Source organism: Numida meleagris, chromosome 3 (assembly GCF_002078875.1).
Source record: "Numida meleagris isolate 19003 breed g44 Domestic line chromosome 3, NumMel1.0, whole genome shotgun sequence".
Classification (NCBI taxonomy): Eukaryota; Metazoa; Chordata; class Aves; order Galliformes; family Numididae; genus Numida; species Numida meleagris.
In genome coordinates, this window is record NC_034411.1 from 62327345 (window position 1) to 62340880 (window position 13536).

The following is a 13536-nucleotide window of genomic DNA, read 5'->3' on the forward strand; positions in this document are numbered from 1 at the left end:
AAACCTGTAAAGTGATTTACCCTAATAACATTAAAATATTTATTTTTACATAAGTCTTGCTATCTTTTCTGTTGCAAACTTCTTCTTATAGATGCTGCTGCCTACCATTTCAGCTCCTCCTGTTAATCTAAGCATTACTGAGTAAAAAGAAGTCAAAGCTATAAGATTTGTCAAAATGTCTGTAATTTTGTATTATATTAGTTAGTAGTGTAGTAATCCAACAGATTTACCAAAATAATTTACTGATAATAATGATATGCATCAATAACTGTATCTGAAATAACTGTCCCGAGTTCAACGGCTCACATAGCTGTTTTCATAACACTTCGTAGTCATACACAGCTGAATTAATTTTCCCAAATTAGAATGAGGAAATTAAAATGAATAACAACATCAACTTTAGTAATTTGTTATTACTTTCAACTATAATATTGGTCACATAAACTATTTGTTTAATGACTTATTTGTCTGAAGCTACTTGTTTAGTTTTCCATTTTAAGTTCCAGTTTCAAATGCTATTTTTATCTCCTTCTTACAGTAAAAAGCTGGAAATTACTTAATGCAAAGTACATGGGCCCTCTTTTTTATTTAAGTATTTAAAGCCAAAGCATAGCCATGTTTCAGGCATTATGAAAAGTTTTCTCCTTTACTATTTTGTATATTGTTACTTCTTTGTGTTTCATAAGCCCTTTTCCTATGAAATTGATTTGGGTTTTTAATAACTGACACATAGACTTACCCTTAAATGCCATTTATTACAAGTATTATAAAACATGTTTTTTTTAATGTTTCTGGTCATTTCCTAGGCAATGACCTACTTAATTTGCTTTTAAGGAAGCACATTTGACCTTTATTTATACAAATAGGATTAGATTTTCTATACATTAAATCTTGGAACTGCTTGTTCTAAATCTTTAGTTTCTATGAGATTTTCTTAACAAAAATTGCTGAGTGTAATCTGTGGAAAAATCTTTTGTGTTTGTAGTCTAGTGTAATGCAACTGGATAATGTAAGCTATCTTCTCTAAAAATTAATAATACTTCAGATACTCGGTGTACGTCTTGAACTGTTTGGCTAGCAATATATCATTCTCATCATGTGGTCATAAAAGTTTCCAAATTTCACTTCATAATGTAGCCACTAGTTTATCTGCATAAAAGGATTTATATAATAAAGATGTCATAATGGGAAATGTCATCATTACTTCGCATTAGATTTCAGTTCCTCCATTCAATGAATTTTCTGTCTTCTCTGCTTCCTTTCTTGAGAAAGGTAGACAAGTTTCAATCTAGGAAGAAAATTCTGGATAAGTAAATGCCACTCTTCTTGGTAAACTTGTGAGTGGACTTGTTTGGAAGCGCCCTTGTTTTGAAGTACAATGATCTTAGGCTGTTTTCATTATAACTGGAGCTGCTAGCCCTTTGTTTTTGAAACTGAGGTATCCACAATGCAGTGCTCAGTATCTATTCACATAAATGCTGAAACTCCTTGTGTTTGATACCTTGCAGAAGTTTCAGTCATTTTAGTGGATTTTTTCAGTCCTCTTTAGGAATTAATTTGCATGCTTTTGTTCTGCTGATATTTTAAGAGATGTGGATGTACTCAGACCTTTGGAAATATTTGACATTTAGCAGTGGATAAATCCATGGCCTTTGCATCATATGGGTGCACTCTGTTTTCTGTTAAATAGCTTCATGTGTGTGGGGGTGTATCTTTGATCTTCAGTTAATAAAGCTGAGGATATGCTCTGACCTCAGCACATGCTACAGCTGAGGAAAAAAGAGGCTGTATTTTACAGGACCACTAGGGAACTTGACTGTTTCCTGTCTATAACTACACACTTCTGTGCACTTCTCTGTTTTTATTTTTCCCTATTTGCTTTAGAGCATGCAAACACACAAAGCATTCATAGCTTTCTGAAAGAGTTTCTCTACCACCACCCAACTTCTACTTCACACCAGGGAGGAAAGGCCATCAGACTGCAGTGCAAGGAGATGAACCAAAATGAGCTCAGCTTTCGGAAGACAGATTGCAAGAGAAGTCTCAATAAAATGTTTGAAGGATTCAGGAGCTAGTAAGTAGTGGTGGAGAAGCTCAGCCATTTGGCACAACAGTGGAGGTCTAGGAGTTGTTAAGGACTAGAATGATGGCACTTCGCTTCTGTACCTGAACACTCAATCTTTTTTAGGATGAGAGGCTAGCATATCTGTCTTCCTGTTCCGAGTGTGGTGGGATCTGCAGGCTGTGGTGAGGCAGAGGAAGGGGCAGGAGTAGCATGGGGAAGGCTCAGACCTGGAGGCTTGCTTTTGTTCCTCCTCTCTGTTATGATAGAAAGATGGAAGAGATCTGTAACTAACTGGATGCAGAATATGACATTAGTCTGAAGTTTTGGGGAAGGGAGGGTAGCTCAGCTTACACAATTAAATTAAGCACTCTCTAGCCATGCTGAACTGCTTTCCCTTATTCCTGGGAATGGTCCTTGACCTATACTATGTCCTCAGTCATGCCTGGGCTGGAACAACAGGGACCAAAATCTGACAAGAAAGTGCTAACAATGAAATGCTATGTTGGATAGTGCTTGGATTCATGCCTTGACCTGCTTAGCATTCTAAAGTGGGTGAAATCAGGCAGGACCAGAACAGAGATAAGGTGTTGAGCAGAAAGCAATGAGCTTGTTGGGCAAGGAGAAAAATTGTTTCATGTACTAGAAAATTTCTCAAATCTGAATTTGAATCCTGACTGAAATAACTTCCTTGCTGTTTTTCAGAGGACTTTGTTTTGTTTGCCTCATCTCTCTCTATTTTGGCCAAAGTGGAGGATGGCAGGAAGTTATGATTGCTACTCAGACGGAAATGGTAGAGGTCTATGCAGTATATCTAACTATGTGGATATAATTTAGTTGACTCTAATTAACATTTTGTGTGAGCACTGAGTCATTGTGCATTATCTATCTCATCAAAGATACCTTTCCTTGTTAACTGCGCAGGATGCATCTCCTTATAAAAGAGCTGATGCTGTGCTGTGGGAAAAGAATTAAGAGCTTTTCATTCTTTACTGTTTAAGGTGGGTACAAAATGAGTTGGGGAACTGCTTAAAGAGAAGGAAATGATTAAGATGGCAAGGATAAGTTAAGGCTTCTGTCCTGCCAGCAGTCTTAAGCAAAGCTTTTTACAGAGGTCAGTCACTATCTGATCTTATAAACCATCTTGAAGCTTGAAGGCTTTGCTTATAGTACGTCTATTTTTGGCAACTAGAAAAATATGTAAGAAGTACAGAAACTTGAAATTACATACACTTCTGCTGCCATGTACACAATAACATGTCCCTTTTCCAAGATTCCAGAATACCAAATATTACTTACATTTAATTAATAATGCTTTGTGCATTTATGTTTAGTTCAGATGTCTGTAGCATGGAAGTCAGTAACCAGACAAACTTTTAGAATGCAAATTTTTTATTTCAAACTTCAGCATTTACAAATTTTAAGCCTACTGTGCTGAAACTGTTGGTATTATTTCTCTAATTATTTTTAACAGTCTATAACCTGAAGTTCTCTTTTAGAGAAAAATGGATTTTTTGCACTTCATTCTTTTTTTTTTCCCCTTTCTCTTTAAATTGGAAAATCAGAAAGATTTCTAATACAAGATAGCTTTCCTACTTAAAAACGAACAAACATGTGTGGGACATGTGAGTAAATGGACTTCAAGTTTAATAGGTCAGTGAGGAAACTTAAGAAAGGCAGCAGTTGAAAATGGTTTGTGGGACTATTTGTTCACTAGTTTACCAAGTAGCTTATTAGTACACTCCAAATACTAGACTTCAAAGTGACTTGATTTTGTTTTGATTGTGAGATATTGTTTTGATAGGCTAAAAGGAGATCTTGGCAAATGTATTATTAAATGTAGCTCCTTTTCTGCTAGTATTCATAATGCTGCACCTGTTTAAGGTCTTAGATTGCTGTGTGGGTACACCGGAAGCCTAAACGTGCTGTGTAGTAACAAGGCTTTGATACTTGCAATTAAGGTTGCTAAAATTGCTTCCCTTGTGAATGGGAACTGAGTGCAAACTGCCACCAAATTTCATTTGTGGACTATGAATTAAACTTTCTTCCTACAGTTGCAAGTAACTGAATTATTGTTAAATTACAGCAGATTAAAGTGAACTGTTACAGTACTCTTCATGTCTTTTTTTTACTTTCTGGACTGCTTGAAAATGCCAAGTTTTGTTGTTGTTCCCAAACTTTGTATTTAAGTGCAGGAATATTATTACTCAATAGTAATCTTTAACTACAAGTACAAATCATTTCACTTGAAATGTGGTCCCTTTGAGTCTATTTTTTTAGTCTAGAATTAAGTACATTATTCAGTGTTGCTCAGTGTAGGGTCCCTGGAGTTGTATTGCACAGCTTGTTAACCTGCAGAATACAGGCTGTTTGTGATGGTACTGTGAGGAGTGTGTGTGTGTAACTAACTGTTCCTTGTACATAGGAACAATATATGGAAATGCAGATGAGGTGACCAAAATTTTATTACACTCTTGATGAATCAGGAACAGGAGAACTGAATGAAAAAAAGTTTGGGAATTAATCTGTCTATTGACAAAGACTGAAATAAATTGTTGGTAGAATTGAAGCCTTATTTGGATCTTTACGAAAAACAAGAAAGTGAGTTCTTTAACAAATATAATTGATTTGCCCTGGTTACTGGAAATATATTCATCCACATAACAGGCACACAGTATTTTTTCTAATTGAATTGTGAGTGGCAGAGTAACTGCCAGTGCCAATGAGTGCCAGGTGGAAGCTGACGCTAGATAAATAAAATTGTACTTCAATTGTTGTGTTATAAGTGAGGTTTACTTCCCATGAGAAAACATAGATGAAAATTATCTTTGCTTTGATCTATAACTTTGTGGAGAGGTGGATTTTCAGAAGATAGGTATGCTATGGAAATGGTCCAGAGGATGAGAATACTGATCTTTAGGAATCTGGAGCAGTTGTGTAAGGGAAAGCTTCAGGAGAGCCCAGCTGACAAGAAGCATTTTTTATATGCATAGTGCTTTCAACATTAAACTCAAAAACAGCTGGTTGAATCTTCAGCAGTATACCAGCTGTAGACTTAACCTTCCAGTTGACCAAAGTGATGGAAATGGGGTAGTGAGGTGCAGCTGAGATCAGGTTGGTCTGTCACAATTTGCAAGTAAAATGGAAATGCAGAGTAACACGAGCTAACTAATGTAGCAATTGGGATTTTTTTTATCTTTTTTTTCTGTTTGGTAATTTTTGCTGTTTTTTGAAGCTTCCTGAGGTACAGTCAGCTTCCCTTTCTTTAAAATGAGTTAGTTTAATAGTCTAATAAGCTTGTTAGTTAAGCCTGACTGGTACTGCAGCTTCTTGTGGTATTTCTGAGTAATGAGCTACGGTTTCTTCTCTTGCTTAAAAAACTTATTTCAGCGTTTCTCCTTATCAAGACGAAACATGGTATGGTCAGTTGTTTTGTTCTTTGATTATGGAGACTTGTTTATTTACTTAGATGAGAGATAGCATAGCTAGGCTAGAGGGACATGGTGCTAGTGGGGACCCTCAACCTGCTGCCCTGAGATGTGCTGACAACAGTGCAGCACACTTGAAATCTTACAACAAGGCATGTAGGAGAAGGCAACAGAAACTGGTGATAAGATAAAAGAGAAAAGTGTATTACCATAAGGATAGTGAAGCACTGGAACAGGTTGCCTAGAGGGGTGGTGGATGCACCATCCTTGGCAACACTCAAGGTCAGGCTGGACACAGCTCTGAGCTGCCTAACTGTAGGTGTCCCTGTTCATTGCAGGGGAGTTGGACTAAATGGTCTTTAAAGATCCTTTCCAACTCAAACAATTATATGATTCCATGATTCTATTTGCCTGAGTTTGAGCACAAGCATTCTCCACCACATGGAAATAGGTTTGGTTTGATTTTAGCCAGCAATATAAAGGATGTTACATCTCATTTTCAATAAATATTGTTGTCTTTAGAATGTAATCAAGAAAAACAGATGAAATTCTATGAAGTTGTCATCTTTTGCTCTTGTACCACTTAATGGATACATACAGTTACTTATAGTGTTTTTCTCTAAATATGGTAAGCTGTAGTTACAGTTTCCTTGAATTTCAGATAGCACTTAAGACTATCCCATTTATGATCAGGAGATCAAATAGTGAATGATCAAATATTTATCAAATGTAAAATGGAAGACCAAATTACTCTAATACTTCAATTAACATAAAAGTCTTGGAAATAAAACAAAAATACACTGTTCCTAGTATCATAGAATCATAGAATGGCTTCAGTTGGAAGGGACCCCAAGGATCATCAAGTTCCAACCCCCCTGCCACAGGCAGGGCCACCAACCTCCTGATCTGGATCCAGACCAGGTTGACCAGGGCCCCATCCAACCTGGTCTTGTATACCTCCAGGGACAGAGCATCTACAGCCTCTCTGGGCAGCCTGTTCCAGCACCTCACCACTCTTTCTGTAAAGAACTTCCCTCTTGACATCCAGTGTAAACCTTCCTTCACTGAGTTTAAAACCATTTCCCCTTGCCCTATCACTGTCTGCCCTTGTAAAAAGCTGATTCCCCTCCTGTTTATAATTCCTTTTTAAATACTGGAAGGCTGCAATGAGGTCTCCTCACAGCCTTCTCTTCTCCAGGCTGAACAAGCCCAGCTCCCTCAGCCTGTCTTCGTAGGGGAGGTGCTCCAGCCCTCTGATCCTCTTTGTGGCCCTCCTCTGGGCCCTCTCCAACAGCTCTGCAGCTTTCCTGTATTGGAGGCCTCGGACCTGGATGCAGTACTCCAGATGGGGTCTCACAAGGGCAGAGCAGAGAGGGACAATCACCTCCCTGTCTCTACTGGCCACCCCTTTTCTGATGGAGTCCAGGATACCATTGGCCTTCTGAGCTGCAAGACCACACTGCTGGCTCATGTTCAGTTTTTCATCCAGCAGGACCCCCGGGTCCTTCTCCTCAGGGGTACTCTTAAGGAGTTCTTCTCCCAGTCTGTATACGCGTCTGGGATTACTCCAACCCAAGTGCAAAACCTTGCACTTCACCATGTTGAACCTCATTAGATTCACACAGGCCCATCCTTCAAGTTTGTCAAGGTCTCTCTGGATGGCATCCCTTCCTTCTACCATGTCAACCGCACTGCTCAGCTTCGTGTCATCAGAAAACTTGCTGAGGGTGCACTTGAGCCTATCATCAATGTCATTGATAATGATATTGAAAAGTACCAGTCCCAAGACAGACCCCTGGGGGACACCACTCATCACCGGCCTCCACCTGCAGATATTGCCTTTCACCACAACCCTCTGTCTATGGCCTCCCAACCAACTCCTTATCCACCAAATAGCCCACCCCTCAAATCCATATCTCTCCAATTTAGAGGTAAGGATGTGGTAGGAGACCATGTCAAAGACCTTGCATAAGACCAGGCAGATGACATCAGTCGCCTTCTCTTTGTCCACTGATGTCATATGCATATCACTCTCCCAGGCATCTACATATTTTCAGAATACTCTGTAAAAGGAGAGCAGCTAGAGCAAGATGAATCTGCATGGTAACAGTGAGAGATGAGCAGACATGCCCTAAGGTATTTCAGATATTGTCTTACACAATACATGATTGTGTAATCTGAATTAGGATACTCATGAAGAGGCTGTGAAATTAGAAGTTATATCCATCCAGTTGGTCAGAGCCAACTTACACACCTATGAACATGGAAAAGGAACATCATAGTCATTTTAAAATAAGTAAGTCCAGTCACTGCTCCTTACAGAAGTCCCGTTAGATATAACAGAATTAATTGAAACATTTCTCATACCTGCTATGCAATGATACAAGGAAGGTTTGAAAGAGAAGTCTAAATTTGAAATTAAAATAACTCCTAGTTTCTTCAGATGGTGGATAAAAGTAAAAATCTTGGGAGATGAAGATGTTTTTTTCTTATATATTATAATACTGTTAAGCTGTTTACTATTTACTTGTGTACCGCTGGATCTGAAAGCAAAATAAAAAATAGCATTCATTATTTGGGATTTGACTTCTGAGTAGAAATATACAGACTTATTTGTGCATACTGTATGTGGATTATGATTAAAAATATGAAAAGAGGGTGATGATTAGGGTTGTTGCATTTTAAACGTGTAAAAAAAATAAAAAAGATTGACAATGTTGATATAGTGGTAAAATTTTCAGACAAGTTTACTTTTCTCAATAGACTACTTTTTCACATGAGCTTTCCATTTACTGATGAATGTTTTTTTTTTAAATATCAAATTGCATAACCCCTATTTTGCAAATTACTGTAATCTCCGATTTTCAAGAATATTACTAGCCTGCTATAATGAGTTTAAGAGTAACTACCTTATGAAGTGTACAGCTTTCAAATTTTCCATTAATGAAATGCCTGTCCACTTCATTCATCATGTCAGCTTCAGTGTCTTGTGTAAAGATTTTAGATGAGGATTTTGAACAAAGGGTCAAGGATGTGTGCAAGTGAAGAATTGGAAAACTGCTAACATTACAAGAATGATTAGTTTCAAGAAATGTCTTGTAAGATCAACACTTCAGCAAGCATGCAGGATTACAGAGCAGTTAATCTTTGAGATTCAGTAGTAATATCTTTATTCACATTTCTGTGTCACGGGAGGTTCAAGCTGGATATTAGGAAAAGTTTCTCCACAGAGAGGGTGGTTGGGCACTGACACAGACCCCCCAGGGCATTGGTCATGGCCCCAAGCTGTCAGAATTCAAGAAGCATCTGGACAATGATCTCAGATACAGAGCTTGAATTTTAGGTGATCCTGTGTAGAGCTGAGACTTGGACTGGATCCATGTGGATCCCTTCCAATTTAGGTTATACTAGAGTACTTCAAAGTGTTCTTTTCATCTATATCTGAATTCTAGAAGCAAATGTCAGTGCATATACACTAACCTTTTCTTAACAGGCTTTTGCATTCCTTGAAAGATCACAAGGATTGTGACTTAAATGGCCTCACTGAATCCAGAAAGGTAGAATGTAAGGTTCTGGAGACAAAATGCCCAGCTCATATATCACTCAATTTATCTGGATCAAATCAAACGGTAATTTCATTCCGTTCTTGTAGGAAACACAACTATCTGAGATATCTGATGAACTCATTCTCTTGTCTTATACCTGCCTCTTTACAACTTCAACTTCCTCACATCAAAGAAAAGTTTTTGGCCTTTGCAGAAGCTCAGAACTATAGCGGAAAGAATCTTAATTTCTGAAGCAGCCTCTCAAGCAAAACACAAATTGTAGGAGTTTCTTGAAAGGATGTATAAGGCTAGCTCAAGTTCCAAGGAAGAGCTGTCCCTTCCATGCCTTTAGTCATCATTTATTTTGAACAGCCTTTTTTTTAAGTCAGACCAGTTCTCTACAAGCTATTTTCTGTGGTGGATTTCATTAACTTAAACATCCTTAGTTATGTTCTTACATAGGTAGCTGGCTTAGTAGCTGAACAGCTGTACTAGTTAGTTCAGATTTCTGGAGCATTAAAATATTTTTGTATTTATATCCTCAAGTTAACCACATGCTTAGATATAATTAAAAAAAAGTGCATAGAAATTTTGCACTAGTTAAAGCTGAAATGAATGCTTGTTTACAAGTATTTCATTCTACATCTTGCTGGATTCACTGACACTAAGAATGAACACTTGAAAGCAGAAATCTCAGATTAATTTTTGAACTAGAAATTAAGAAGTCCTATTTAATTTCCTTTGTAGTTTTTTTTCAGAAAGAATGTGAGTAGACAAGTTTTGGGAGAGGAGTAAATGAGGAGAATCTGCAGAACTTTAGTACCTTTAAGATAGACAAAGTAGGAAAACAAAAGTTTATGTTCTGACCAGTCTTATACACTAGCAAAACCTTCTCACTTGGCAGTCTCAACGTGTGATGCCAGTTGTGAGCTTTCTATAGGCAGAGCTGTGTGACTTTGATGATTCGAATTTCATTTGTGTGTATAAAAAAATAAACATACACGTGTGTGTATACACACACAACATGAATTATATATTAAAGTGTTTCTATGAATTAAATTATATTCTCAATTTTTAGAGGAAGAGCTGCACAGTCAATTTTAAAGGAGAAATTGTACACTTAACAATAAGTGGACAAGCATTGTAGCAAGTCAGTGAGTGTTTTTTGAAGTCTGTACTTCTACAACTAGTGAGACACCGAACAACTCTTTGTAATGTGCTTAGGTACCTTTACTTAAACAGAGCGCCCTACATACTGAAAACTGAAGGAATATTTCTAACAAGTAACTTAGTGCTGTTTTCATCTGATAAGGTAGTTTGCTAGAACTTCAAATCCATAGAAAATAGGGGGAAAGTTCTTCTCTCCTTTTCAGATTGACATCTGAACCTTTAAAATGGAGAAAAGTACAATAACTAGATGAATGAGAAAAAAACTTACAAGCAGGAAGAAAATACTGCAGCTCCTCTATGCACTGATTTCTATTGAATATACCTATAGGGTTGTCAACGGTTTACGGGCGTTTGGCCCGGTTCCGTGACAAAGGGGACAGGGGACCCACGGGCCCACGCCCCGGGAAAAGGGGAAAAGGGTAAGGAGATGGCCCTGAGAGCAAAGAACAGCGGCAACAATCTGAGGAGAAACAAACTAATTTACTAAATAAGATATCGGAATGCAAAACAACACACTATAATACAATATAATTACAATTTAAGCTGATAAATCCAATACAGAGAGAGAATGTCCCAAAATCAAGGTAGGCCTTACTCTACTACCGATGATAAGACGGCTGGAGAGCGAGGTGCTGCCAAGACGAGAGATGGCGGAAAAAGGGACGAGGTCTCGTGATCTGCAAGTTTTTATACTGCGAGCTTTTATCTTTTCCCTCCAGCTGGAAAATGGTAATAGAGGAGCAAAGTGCCGTGGGGAATGTAGTAGTCCTTCTCTTCTGAGAACCAGGTACATTCACTACATGATGTTATGATGTGGAGTACCAATAACCGAAAATCACAAAACCATGACAAGGGTGTGCCAGGAAATAGAAATCAGAAAAATAACTCAGTAGAAGTAAAAAGAACTCAGAACGCATGAAAGTCAAACACCTTATTTATGAACCTGAAAGTTAAGAAGATTAACAGGTCAGTGCCAGTTTTCTACAGAGATGCAAAAATATAATAAGTAGTATTACATTCAAAAGCTGAAATTAAGAAGCTTCACCAGAGTAGTTTTTCAACTAATTGTGTATTCGATAGATCAAATGTTGTGTATTGGGATAAAACCAGAATTGATTTGGCCAAGCGTAAGATAAGGTAGTGATCATAAGAATGAGAATCTTCTTTTAGATTTATATTTTAAAAGGCAGAGAAGCATCTGCTTTGAGTTTTGAGTGATGTAATGACTGAATCTGTAGTGGTAAGTAACAACAAAGGCAGTCTGTACAGTTGGTAAAGACCAGGTCAGCTTGGGAAGGTCAGTCGTTATCACAGTGAAACATCATCTGCTTCCTAGTGAATAATATGCCACAATTACAGATAATTGACTCATTCTCACGTTACCTACAAATCCTAATTTAGAATAACCTGCATTTAGAATGAAGTAGAAATACTCTTGATAACAACATTCTGACCGAGAACTTCTCATATGGTGTCTGAAACGAGATCATGTGAGGTGACTTAGCGTGGGACATATGATCTTAGAGAATATTTTGTGTGTAAATTCTGAATCACCTGCAGTTGCTGGAAGTGCTCACATATGTGGATTTATACAGTTACTCATATCTAAGTGGAAAAGTTGAAAAGATAAACTGTATGAGAATAATTGAGGTGATATTTTATTGAAGAAGAGAAGGAAATACTGCTGGTGTAAGTTATAACGTTGTCTTTCCCTACATATTTTGTGTTTTACCATCTACTGTTGTGGTTTAATGCTTGAGTGTGTACTTAAAAAATAAAAGATTTTTTTCTACTGTAGCTGGAATTACCACTCCACGTAAATATAATCAGTAATTATAATTGCAGTAGAGAGAATCTTTCTGACAGAAAAGTATCAAGGAATAACACTGTGTCTGTTTATTTCACCAGAATGCAGAAATTTCAGTATTCGAAGTGAACATTCGTTTTGTTGGTGGACTACTTTCAGCTTACTATCTTTCAGGAGAAGAGGTAAGATATTTTCACGTGGTTTATTTAAAATATCATCATCTTGGTAGGTAGCTAACTGTCAGATTAGCAACCTGTTTTATTTATCAGAGTTAAGCTTATTTAGACCTTTGAAAATATGAGTTACACGGTAAAGACCTGTCCAGTGGCTATTACTTTGTGTAAGTGTTAATTTTTTTCCTCAGTTGAAACTATACCAAGTACATTCCTACTGGGCTTCACGCTGAAGCCCAGTGTTGAAGTGTGTAATTATGGAGCCACTATGCCACTAAGCTTTGGGAAGTGGTAGACTTGGCACATCAGGTATCTGCTTCACAAATCGTTTAGGAGCATGTCCTTTAGCTCATATAAACTAAACCTCTGACAAAGCTGTTGGCTTTCCTGAAGCTGGAAACATCAACTCTCATGGAAAACACATGTTAAATAAGAGAGGATAACTGTATGTTTATGTATGCTTACATGTGAATGTCTTTAAAGCATCAATATCCCATTAATCTCTATTATCTTCTTAATAATTAGTTTTATAGGTCTTGTGACAACACTTATGGTTTCTAGAGAAGATAAGTAAGCACTTTTTGTCTTTAACGAATGCAGTTATTTCTGTAACATGTTTAGTGAAGGCTATACTATGTGATGGGAACTATAATATTTAAAAATTTTAGTTTGGCACTTAAAAAGTCTTTAATCTTACTAGTGTTATTTCTTGTTGCTTGACTGTGGATTATACTAGTGTTTTACTGTAGGATTACCACAAGTTGAAACTCTTTAACCATAGGTTGAATCTATCTTGGGATTTCTTTAAATCCAAATCACAGAATCAAAGAATTGCAGAAGTTGGAAGGGACACTGACAGATCGTTGAATCCAACACCTCTGCTAAAGCAGGTTCCCTACAAAAAATCAATTCTTGGCAGGACCTCCACAAAAGCCTAAAGATGTGTCATTTTCAGTCATCTGCAAAATTCTCAAATATTAGGCAAAGATGCATTCGGAACCTGTTACTTTGATATTAAATTTTAATAAAAAACAACATATACACTGTAAAATTTAAAATAATGATAAAGTTACTGTAGGTTCTATTGGGTTAAGTAATTAAGACAAAGCAGTTATGAGGAGACAATTTTTTGCTTAAAATATTACCTCCTAAAAAAACTTCCTATTTGTTTCTCATGATCCTATTCTGAATTTAGATGATACTGAAAACACACTGGTATTTTAAAATATAGAATTGTTTATATTTTAGCTTTTAAAATTTTCTGAGAAAACAATTGGACTTAAACTCATTTCAAATTCACTCTCAATGAAAAAAATTGAGAAGTAGTTAGTAGCTGACTTCCTCACCTTTA

The 13536-nt window shown here is 37.1% G+C and overlaps 1 protein-coding gene across 1 annotated transcript in view; it reads left to right on the plus strand.

The window, feature by feature from the left end:
* The window catches only part of MAN1A1 (mannosidase alpha class 1A member 1), a 139758-nt gene that overhangs the window by 45014 nt on the left and 81208 nt on the right, over positions 1 to 13536 (plus strand). Inside the window, exon 4 of the mRNA XM_021390280.1 lies at positions 12114 to 12194. Coding sequence (XP_021245955.1) covers positions 12114 to 12194 — 81 coding nt within the window. The remainder of the gene's footprint in view (positions 1 to 12113; positions 12195 to 13536) is intronic.